Source organism: Perissodus microlepis, chromosome 7 (assembly GCF_051167445.1).
Source record: "Perissodus microlepis isolate ML-2025 ecotype Zambia chromosome 7, ASM5116744v1, whole genome shotgun sequence".
NCBI lineage: Eukaryota > Metazoa > Chordata > Actinopteri > Cichliformes > Cichlidae > Perissodus > Perissodus microlepis.
In genome coordinates, this window is record NC_140467.1 from 34,275,222 (window position 1) to 34,287,615 (window position 12,394).

The following is a 12,394-nucleotide window of genomic DNA, read 5'->3' on the forward strand; positions in this document are numbered from 1 at the left end:
CCATTTTTTTACTATGTCATATTTATCAGGATGGAGTTTTATCTCTGCGAGCAGTGAGTATACATTCAGCAGGACAGTACACTTGCCACGCCTCCAGCTCTGAGGGAAACGTGACTTGTGTGACAAAAGTGAAGATCAAAGGTCAGTTGTTGCCTAACAGTCTGTCTGTCTGTCTTTCTGCCTGCCAATTCCTTTAGTTTCTGTGATGTCTGTGTGCCCAACTGGCTTGAAGCCACCATAATTTACATTTCTGTTTCTTGCCCTTGCATCATGCAACAGAGCGGTAAAAGAAGTTCAAACTGAACTTGACTGGTATTTAGCCACGCAGTGACTAAATAAGAGTCAATATCATGATGTGAGACAAGATATCATCTGGGACTTGCCAATGTTGCTTTATCGTGATAAAGCTTTGTGTTTTGCTCAGTGTGAAGGCTTCATTTTAGAGAAGTTGATGTAACTTAGTGAAAAGTTTATTGTCTGTGGTGGTCATGAATATATATATGTATATGTGTGTGTGTATGTATATGTGTATATATATATATATATATATATATATATATATATATATATCCTGAAATCATTAGTACATGAATGAAGAATATAAATATTGTCAAAAGAGAAATATTTATTTTAATTTCTCTTTCTTTTATGAATAAAATGCATAATTAGTTCTTATTTTGAAAAATAAACTTTTCTTTTGATAATAATTGTTTCTAATTGCTTGTAATACATGCAGGTGTTCACACACGTGAAAATTACAAAGATGTTTTCAAATCATAGATCTACCGTCCAGTTTAGGGAGAAATGCATGTAAAATATGCAAATAGGTTACTGTATATCATTGGATTACACCAACACACCACTGCGTAATACACTGTGGAATATATTTCTGACTTCTTCTGTACTCCTACTCCAACTCCTACTGCTGATTTTCCTCTGGAGGACCAGGATTCATCTGTAGCATGGTGTATGGGGAAATAATTTTTGTTTTGGCAAAAAGTCTTGTTGAGGCTTCACTTAATTTTGGAATCTCACAGATGCAGTGGCCACATTTTAAATAATAATCATGAGCACGTATGACTCTAAGTCACATTATCTGAGCTTTGGCTGCATTCCTCTGAAGCATTGCCACATAGATGGATTACTGACTAATAGCTGATCTGGATGGAATCAAACTAAAAGCCTTAAGTAACCTGTAAACACTCACTCTTGCTTATATATGTCATGCATTTATGATTATAAACTTGTTCAGTAATGAGCACTGTAATGATTATGATCTTGTTTATATATGTATATAAGACATGTGGTGTTAGATCTTTTTTATTAGCTCTGTGCAAAGAGCACACAGGTTAATACAAGTTTGGAGTGGCTCAGGGAAGAGATAAATGTGACATTGTAATGGCACTAAAATAGCTGCGTTTGACAAATTCCTTTCAGTTGCTTTGGTGTACACACTGTTTTTCTTTTTGACTTTTGGCTTGGTTTGTATTAGCACATTTGTCACCACAACTAAAGGCTTCAAAAGAGTCATTGTAGAAACCCTCATGTGTTAAAAGATCCAGTCAACCATTATAACCTTAGGAAGCTAGAGACTGACTGATTTATTGGTGTATATGGTGTCAGGTCATAGACTACAGATAAGTAATGGATGCAGCCTCCGTGAGGTCTCCCATTAGTTTGGAAAGTCACTCTTGAAGCTTTGAGTTAAACATTTAAGACATAAGATAGCTCAGATTTTTGAGGGCACTCTGTGCTCATACTTGTCAATCAAAACATAGACCTGCTCTAAAGTATATCAAACCTCATCTTCCTTTTACCACAAGTGGAACCATACTTTATATAATAAACAGCATTCACTCATCAGTGAAGTTACAGATTTAGTCAAATGTTGGCTAATTTTGTCATATATGAATTGCATATGAGATATATATGACATCCTATTTATAAATTCTTTCTCCAGACAGAGGAGTCACTTCCTCCTGGATATTAGAAAGAACACTGGTTAAGGCAATTTTGCATTGGCTCCACTTTTCAGAACCAGAAACTTTATGTATAGTTAATGTTTCCAGTGTGCAATGGCATGAAAACAGAACAAAACATAGTACATATACATTAAAAGATGCTTGGGGTAACTCTGCAAATATGTTTTTACATAGTTTGTCTAGTAGAGTGGTTCTGATTCATTCTTAAATAGTAAAGCAATGATACCTTAATTGTCTTTTGTCAGTAAAATTTTAATGTACTGCACTTACATACAGTGACTAACACTACCTATCATTAAAAACAAAAAAAAATACAAATGTTTCAGAAAGCTGTAAAAAGCTTAAAATTAAGAAACATATATATATTTTTATTTACTATACAAATAACAAACCAATTAAATCATGTTCTTAAACCCACATTTGAGCCAGCACACTGGACTTCTCTGATAAGTATATCATTCAACCACTAAAACTAATTTATCTATTCAGGAATGCAAGTAAATATCTGTAGTTTGCCATCTTAATCAAAAAATAATAATGTCCTTAACAATTTTTTTTCTGCTTCTTTTGTAAAACAGTAAATTTGAAAATTAAGAGATAACAACAGTAATTAATTAAAATTATATTTTTAATGGTAAAATATGAAGTGCTTATGCATACTGATACATTAACCATCACAGAAAATATTCTAGTAATTGCCTATACTCTTAGTTTAGGGCATCTGTGCATCTATAGAGCACCCTTGTACTCTATATACTGTATATACTCTGCATGTATGGATTTTTGTCAGATATATTGATGTCATAATTTTTTACTTCACTAAAAATGTTTAAGCACTGGCCTCACATATGCACAATCTGAGCTGTGTTTACTATTTCTACAAAATAGTGTCTTGACAAATCAGTTACTAATAACAGGTGAAGTCTATGCTCCAACTTATCACCTGTGCGGCACATATTGAGAATATTAATTTTTAAGTAAGTACGTACTTTGGTTTCTGAACAAGGACCCAGCAGACCTTGGAGAGAGACAAAGGGCTGCTCATAAAGAATGTAAAAGATGTAAAAATACAGTGTATGTGACGTGTCTGGTCAAGCAAAGACATGATGGGGACCGCTGCAACATCGCAGAATGTTGTGTATATTTTAGTGTTACGGTTAAAAGAAATGTTTGAAAAGCCAATGGGGTATTAAGTTGGATTTTATTTTCATTTCTCAGTAAACATCTACTTCTTACAATTCAACTTTTGCTGTGTTGTATTTTGTTTCTGTTATTAGGTTTTAGCATCTATTTTTGTTGTTATTACGTTTCACCAATCTACAACCTATTTAACCATTAAATATCCAGTTGTTTCCCACTTTATCTGTGGTTGTGTCTTTCGCTACCATGCATTTCATGAATAATTCATTCTGATATTTATTAGATGGATATTTTGTATCACAGACGATTTCATTTTTTTCTCTCCTATGAATAATAAGATTTTTAAGGGAATGTAAGAAATTAGTAGATGTTTCATGGAGGGTAAAACAGGTTTCCTCTGAGACCAGCCAAAACAAAAGGAATACAACATACTATACTCCTCTACAAGAGGAATACTGTAGTCCAGCGTAATGTTAAAGAATAACACTGAGCTACTGATGTATTTATGTTGTACTGAAACATATAAGACATCTTTTATATCACGCTTAAGTATTTTTTAATACTTGAGCAATATACTGTCTTTTGTTGCATCATAAAAAAGGTGTAAGATAGTGAAGGTTACAGTAAGTATAATTTAATTAAAAGAGAATGCAATATACTAGAATAGATGCAACAATCTATTTGAGAGTCTTTTATCATTATTTGATTATATTGCAGCTCTTTCCTAAGAGGTCCTTCCAATTCAGTTTTCTTTTTGGCAAAACAGTCATTAAAGTAAAAGGAGAATACGACACCTAGTGTAGATAAGGGACATATTGTGAGGATGAGTATTGAGAAAGAGAAATCTGTTAAAACTGTTATTTGTATGAGGTGAATTTATTCATCTAGATACAAAGGAATTGTACTTATGTAATTTATTAATTTTTTGTGTCCTCTGCCAAACTGACACTGTTTCTTAGATTTTTAGGTTATTTATTTAATAACTATAGAAACAAAAAAAAAGGAAATCTTTATTATTATACCCTGCACTCAGCCTTTTTGTATCCTGCATCTCCAGGTCCGCCTGTCATTGTCATACCTCCCAAAAACACCTCTCTGAACATGTCCCAAGATGCACATCTCCAGTGCCAGGCAGTGGCAGATCCCCCCAACATGACATATGTGTGGGAAAAAGGTGGAGAAAATGTCTATCACATAGAGTGAGTGAACTACCATTTTGATCATTATCCTTTTTTCTTTTCTTTTTTTTCCAGGAATGTTGTAAAAGCTTACTGGTTGTTACGTAAATCTAATTTTGTGCTTTTTGTTCAAGATTGCCTTCATTATCTTTTGCATCATAAAAAAGGAAAATCACAAAAAGCGGACAATTACTGAGATTTATCGTATTAAATCTTTAATTTAAAATTTTTTTTAAAAAAGGAAAAAGAACCCAACATGTTGGGCAGGTTGTACAAGAGATGAGATTTACTTTATAGTGACTGTATTGAAAATTTACCAAAAGCATAACCTCACCTCCTCCTACAGTATGTGTTAGTGCTAGGCATTATAGCACACAAAAGCCCAATTCAGGGGATTTAACAAATCCAGAACATTCCTTAAAAGTCTGTCTGACATCTACTTGTGTCAGTTCATTGAATACTTTCATGACAATAACTAACATGCAGTCTGCACAGTGTCTTTATTAAACAGGCGCAGATCTTGTACGTGTTGGTATATACTGATTACATTTTGGTGAATGAGGGCGAGTCTTCAGACTCTGCATTAAATAAAGGGATACATGATATCACAAAATGTACTCATGAAATTTACAGAGCCAGATGTCATCAATTTTACATGTTTTATCATTCAATTATTTATAAGGCACTCAAACCCCCTGTCACTCAAGTTCAAAAATGTCAGGTAAACGTGGATCCATACGTTCTGTTGATCTGGAAACATGGATACATTCATGCAAAGATCACTTTATTATGAAACCCTCATTGATGCTCCATATAATGCATGGTAAATGCAATACATAGTATGGTTTCTTTGAGTTTAATAGCTAATGTTTGCATGCACTAAAATAGCAACAAATTTACCAGGCAAATGTAAAATTGTTATAAAACTGCAACAGTACCAAGGAAAAATACACCCAATACAGCCTGTATGTTTTTTCTGTTATTCATAAAAACTGAGTATTTAGTGTCCCGTGGGAGTGTCTAAGGTGATCTGTGGTTTGTCTGCCAGAATATGCACATCACTGTGCTCAAGCTTTTTAGTGCCAAAAATAAGAAATGCTTTTAAAAATAACACCATGAATTGCTTTTATTTGTCATGTTACTTCAGGGCACCTTTTCTAGCTGGAGATAGTCTTTCAGGCTATGCATTTGCAGTTGTTGTCATGCTTCAGAATTCATCATGGACCAATCACACGTCCCCACATACTGTTGAATAAGTATATAAGCACCTGACTTGACTTGTTGTTTTCTAGATACAAGTAAAACATCTAGACAGACCTGAATTAATAAAAATGAGCACTGAGTGATTTCTTTTCACTCTGAGGTAACATTGACTGCACAAACTGTTTTTACAGTCCAGTGGTGATCTAAGGGCCACGTTAAAGAACTCACAACTAAAAGGTTTCTTTGCTGGCCCAGAATTGAAAGCGCTTTGCAGTAATCAAGTCTGCTAGTGATGAAAGAATGCTTTATTCCTTCGGTATATGCCTAGGAGAGACTGTGAGCTGTACACCAGAAATATTCCTGAGATGATAGAAGGTGGATTTTTTTTTTTTGCTACTTCAGATGTGAAATTTAAATAAGGAAAAAAAGAAACACACACACACGCTGAGGTTACTTGTTTGGGGCTTGACATTTTGTGCTAAGGATTTTAAGTCAGAGACGAGCCTCTGTTTTCATATTTTACCTGCAGTTCTTCTTAACTAGTGTGGCTTGTCTATGTTTGTCCAGGTGTAGACAACAGGGTAACACCCATTAGCTGATATGAAAAACAACATTGTATCACATTGAAGTTTTCTAAATCAGTGTTTATTTTCTTATGAATTAATGCCTCATATGCACTGGGCATTAAATATCAATGAGCACAGTGATTAAAAGTAGGGAAAAAACATATATTGCACTGCACTGACCTCAGTTCTGTCTCCAATTCTCTTTCTAGTATCAGCTGGTCAAAAGGTATGTAGTTAAAAAGTTAGCTGATAGATAATGAATCAGTGGAATCAGAAATGTATCTCGGCAGGTGTTAGATGCAGAAGGTTATTAGTTTGTAAATACTGGAGACAGCATATATTTTGTGTGTTTGTAAATGTGCAATTTCACCACAATGTTATAAGACAATAAATAGGCCAAAATACTTCATTTATCTCATGGTTTTTAACTTATTTTTTTTACTCCCAAATTATGTAAAGGGCAATAAAAGATAACATTATGTTGTAGTCTCCAAACACAAAGAAAAATACAGAAATAAAATAAAAATAGAAAAGAGAAGAAATTCTGATGTTGCAGTAGCATCAGTCGTGTCACTTTAAAAGAAGAAAAAAGATATTGCCCTGAAAACTGTAAAGCACCGAATGAGCTTTTCTGTATGAGAGGTTTCATAAAAGCTCTGTTTTGTGCCAGAGAGAAGATGGAGTGAGCAGGGAATGGTTCATGATTGCCAGCATATCATGCACCAGACAATTGAACAGTCTCTTAAAAAACAGTGGCTGGGATAGGGTCAGTTGAGCAGGTTGGGGGCTTAATTTGCATTACTTCTCCCCTTGAGCATTTCTCTATCACAGGTATTACTGTTCATTATACTCAGGTTAATACTCAACCGGATTTCGATTGGTGGGGGGGTGGGGGTGGGGAGATTCAGAGAGGCTTTTTGGACCTGATATATATTGCTGTTAACAGCTGAGTAGAGCGTATGAGGATTATTCTGATTATCTATGACTAATGCTGGGAAATAAGCCTTTTTTTTCATTTCTTTGTTAAAAATAGTGAGGTGCTCTTTGACAGTGCCAAAATAGATTTCCTATAATCATTTCTCCATTTACACTCAGATTTCATGCTGTCGTTTGGGTTTAAGATGCAATCATTGCAAAAAAAAATAAAAAATCAACACATCCCTTTGAATTTGTCACATTTTCAATGTATTTTGACCTTTGTACCTTTAAGAAAGACACTATTCTCAAACTAATTATTTCATGTTCACAGCATTAATTACAAAAAGTAAAGTCATTCATGTGGAAACAGTAAGTAAAGTAAAGTCGTACAGCTGTAACACCTTCAGATCCATAAATTTCGGATCAGGTGTTCCAGATTGGGTGCCAATGATTGGACACTCTTTAGAAGTGAGAGCTGGAACCTGTCTTATTTAAAAAGTATGACATCAAGAGTCTGGTGTTTTCTTTGCTATTGAAGTGTGTCCTCTCATGTCAAGATCTAAAGAACTCTGTAAGGGAATCAGAAAAAAAGTTTTGGGTGCCTATGAGTCTGGCAAGGGACTTAAAAAGATTTTGTACAAGAATAGCTGCCCCAGCAAATTTAGCCCAAGAGTAAAGTGTTTGATGGAAAAAGAAGTCTCCAAGAACCTCCTGGACTTTATTCCAGGACCTACAGGAAACTCTTGCTACTGTTCGTCTCAAAGTACATGTGCTGACCTGCAGATGAGATGTGCAAGGAAAAGACTTGGCTGCCTAAAAGTAACAGTAGGCCAAAACCAAGACTCTTATGTCTGGCTTTTTGGGTTGTTGTGTTCCAGACTGGTAACTCAAATGTCGATTTGTCAAGTCACAAATGCTGTGACCATCACAAATGTGATGTGATGAGCATGTCACATATGGACATTTGTGTGTAGTGTCATGATTTGGGGTCGCTGTGGACTGGGGAGTGTCTGAGTCTCTGAGTCCCAGTTATGAGCAGTTATTATCTTTGCTGTGTAAGATATTATGAATTTATTAAGTAAATAGTTTAAAACTGAACCTGAAGGGTACCCTTTGATGGTATAATGGTTCCCATCAAATTAGCAAATCAGCCAAGGAATGGCTGCAAGAGAAGTGATGAAGAGTTATGGAAAGGCCTAGCCAGGTTCTAGTTGTAGGAGGATTTAAATGGGCTGTACATGAAAAAAAGCCCTCTATCATAATACAGTTGACTGAAATCTACATGTGGCAGTGGCAGAAAATTTTACAAGAGCCTGGTGGATAATTGTGCAAAAATACCTACAAGTTATTGATGCCAAACAGGGCAGTATTAGCTTAAGAGAGCAAGAGTAACGTGAATATTAAATGTGTTTGCTGAGTTATTAGAATAGAAACTGCTAATTAAAAATGCTAATTATTCCATGTATGAAAAAACAAACAAACAAAAAGCAAACAATTTATTTTTTTGAATGAGCCCTGTACATCTATCATTTTTCATAAGTAAATCACCTTAGGAAAACCTTTTTGTTTTTTCCACTTTATTGATTTATTTATTTATTTTTACCACAAGGGGAATCAGTAACTCCCTGAAAAATTATACCCATGCTAGCGAAATATGATACAAAAAGTGAGAAGGTAGTTTAGTGCTGAAGCCTTGGGCACAGTAGCACTTTTGTGCTATACCCTAACACATGCATGGCTTTCTGTCTACACCAATAATGCCAACATGCTGTTGCAGGTATTATCCTTGCCTTATTAGTTCAGCATGTTAACTTGCAATTAGTTGCTAATTACTGCTTAAAAAAAGTAGAGCTGAAGCAAATGGTAATTTTATTAGGTGATTACAGGTATTTAATTATAATGTACTGGATAAACTAAAGCTGACACTTTTAACCTGGGAAAAAACGAATATAAGGAAATGTAAATATGTGGCTACATTCTCTATATGTCTATTTTCCATAGCAATTCATTCCATAGTTGACGACATATTTTAGTTTTGACACTAGTGCTGCTGAATAAAATTGACGATAAAGAAAAGTACGTCCAATAAACCTTTGACCTCTTGTTTTATTTTGTCCTGTAAGATGGTAAAAAACAACTTCTTACCATCTCCAGTTTTATTCTGCAGGTTGTCCTCTGTGTGTCTGCCGTTTGTTCCTGAGGCAGGTAACATACCGAGGGTTTGATAGAGATTTGTTTGTTAAAGAAGCTGGCCGCCGCTGCAACTGACTGATACAGTAAATGTGCCGTAAAGCCTCATAATTGAGTTAAAAGAGCTTGAAAAGCTCTGTAGGCCTTCAGCATTGGCGATAAATCTTTGCGGTCACTGACAGTGACCCATATCACATTTTTCGATTGATTCTCTGTTAACATGAAACTGAAACAACTAAAATATTCAGTGGCACTGGCTATTTTTCTTAAATGCAAGAGGAAAACAGTAGTGCTAAGAAATATCCAAGTTTCTTATAGTACATGAATGTGAATGTGGCTGAAGGTGGTCCCTTAAACATAACACCAAAGTCACAGAGACTGTTAGATGGATTTGTTTGTTTGTCTTTTTTTTTCTTTCTCTTTAAATATAAGGATGTATAAAATGAGTGGGCACACTGCCTCTCACTCTAACTGAAATGAAATGAAATGTCCTTAACCTCCATCTGCACAGAACAGTGAATAACAATATTAATAATAACAAAAAAAACCCTCCTACACTTTTGATGTTCTGAAAATGTGCTAGAGAATATTTCCCTCTTATTCTAAAGTAGCTGGTTTGCTCTCATACTGATGTTTTTCTCAAGGTCTCTAAAGTCACGAGTGAAGATCATGGTAGATGGGACTCTACTTATCTCCAGGCTGATCCCAGAGGACTCTGGCAACTACACCTGTGTGCCAACCAATGGCCTGCTCATGCCGCCAACTGCCTCTGCCATCCTCACAGTGATGCGTACGTTTGTGTGTGGTCTGTGGCTAATATATAATAAGATGTCATAAGAAGAAATATTTACTGTGTACTTCATTTATCCCAGATTGGTCAATTCTTTTTAGCTACAACACACAACATCTTAAATAAGTTAAACATACACTAATTAATGTACTATATAGCAAGTAAAATATTTCAGTAACTCCAGCAGAAACAACATTTCAAATGGCTACAAAAGTAGTAAAGCAATTAATAGTAAAGCATTAATTGGCTCACAAGTGTCTGTTTTAAGTCAGCTGAAATTAACTGTTAAACATCAGGGTACAGACGACTGTCTGCTAGACAGATGTGTTGCATTATAGAGATATTGTATCAAGTATGAAACAATTTTCCGTGTCTGTCCTTGTGGCAGTGGAGCTGAATCAGTCTGTTAGAGAAAGCGCTTCAATGTTTGCTTAGTAACCTCTGCAGTACAGCATAAGTTGTCCAGTTTTCATCCAATCACAGAGCCACTATGAGTCCTTAAAAGACTATTTGTAATTTCCTTCAAATTTCATTTCTTTTCATTATTGTCTCTATTATTATGAATCTTATTGTCATTAAGGCCTGAGCACTCACAGTGTAAAGGCCCCATTGTATCTGCTCAGTTTAATATTATTTCGACACAATAATTGCCTGTTTGAGGGCCTAAATTTGCATGAAAACTTGTGAAATCTGGCAGTAATTTGGCATTGATTAATTTTAGAAACAACTTCAATAGCAAGGTAAAAGTACACATAGATGGACTGCCTATGTAACATTTCTGGATTTTAAAACCTTGGTCACCTAGAATAATCAGGTCATTCCCAGTAACCCTCAAACCATTTAAACACACAAAGATGCAAAAAATATTATCAAAGATGTACTTCTATGGGGTGTGAGCATGACACATTAGATAGTGTTTCAGTGGATGGTGCTGACAGAAATCCATCAAGTGTTGGCATCACAGATGGCAGGAGGCTAACACACATAGTAGGGGAAGCTGACACACCTGTATGTAAGTCAGGCGTTGAGTAGCTTGGTCATCCAGAAAGAACCAGAGTCCATTTGCATCACAGTACAAATAAACTTTGACTTGTTCATCTTGTTTTAGTTCACTATGCTGCACTTTCAGCACTAACTTCTGAACAACTTTCCTCAGCACAGATAACCAAAGCTTTAGGATCAAGTGTGCTGTGTGAATATAGAGTAAAGAAACTCAGCCTTTGCACAATCCTCCTTTTCATCTAAGTCCATTAAGGCAAGAACCAAGCTCCCCTATGGCTTGAAAATGTCTAGATTATTCTTTTTTCTTTAGAGGCAAAAAAGAAAGTGGATTCTAAGAAACCGGCCGTGTCATATATTTTATATTGTTTATATATTGAAAGGGTGGTCTCCTTATTGAATGATGGGTACATGTACATATAGAGGTTTTACAGTGTGTATACGTCTGTTATATTTCTGGAGTGGAGATGATATATGTATTTTTGAAAACATATTTCTATTTTTATCTAGTATCTTTGATAGTCTTTAAAATACAAATATGTATCGAAATTAGGTTTTACTTGCCCAGGGGCAAGATATGTTTAGTCCATGGTCCTGACAAAGATAAAAACAAAATTATAACTAAACTGGTGAATAGAATATTTAGGAAACCATAACATGATTAGTGTGAGTACATATATGATGGATTTGTCTGCCAATGCCAATTAGGATTTACTACATATCTGACATGTTTTGCTTACTGTGGGTTGCTGATGACAAAGGGTCAATTAGTCTGAGCTTTCTTTCATATGTCGCATGTATTCCCTTCATGTGGAGTAGCAGTCTTCACTGTAGAAACATTGTAGCATCATAAGGTAGACAAACACTGTGATGGACAGTCACAAACAATATTTTAAGCTTCATTTTAAGCACTAAGTCATAAAAAAACATGTCCTGATTAGTTTAATTACCACTAAGAAAGCCCCAGTCATATTTTATATATTGAAACAGTGATCTCAGAAAAAAAAATATAAAAGACAGTAGGAAAGTGAAAGTAACTGATAACTTTAATGCCAAGCGGCAAAGGATATCCGTACCTTCTTTCAGCAGAGGTACAGTGGAAATAACAAAGTTCCTGGATGAGACTGATAACTAGTGTTTATTAAGGAAATCTATATAAATTAAATCAAAAAGATGAAAATAAGATTTCAGAGACATTAAATATGGTGTTTTATTGCACTGCTGTCAGCAGTAGAATTGGTTCTGAACTAAACTGTAATGAAAAAATGCACAGTTCCTAGAACTGATGTAGAAAACTAGACCATACATTCCTTTGAAACCCCAATTTTTGTCTTGTTTTTTCCGCTTATTGTATTTTTTATTGGTGAGGCTTCTTTAAGGTTTCGTAAACAGTTCCCTATTAACATTTTGCTCTTGCCTGTGAAATAT

At 35.0% G+C, this 12,394-nt stretch overlaps 1 protein-coding gene across 1 annotated transcript in view; it reads left to right on the forward strand.

Moving 5' to 3' along the window:
• igsf9a (immunoglobulin superfamily, member 9a) overlaps positions 1-12,394 on the forward strand; it is a 72,496-nt gene that overhangs the window by 26,811 nt on the left and 33,291 nt on the right. The window contains exons 6-8 of the mRNA XM_084934779.1: positions 30-141; positions 4,180-4,321; positions 9,822-9,967. Coding sequence (XP_084790905.1) covers positions 30-141; positions 4,180-4,321; positions 9,822-9,967 — 400 coding nt within the window. The remainder of the gene's footprint in view (positions 1-29; positions 142-4,179; positions 4,322-9,821; positions 9,968-12,394) is intronic.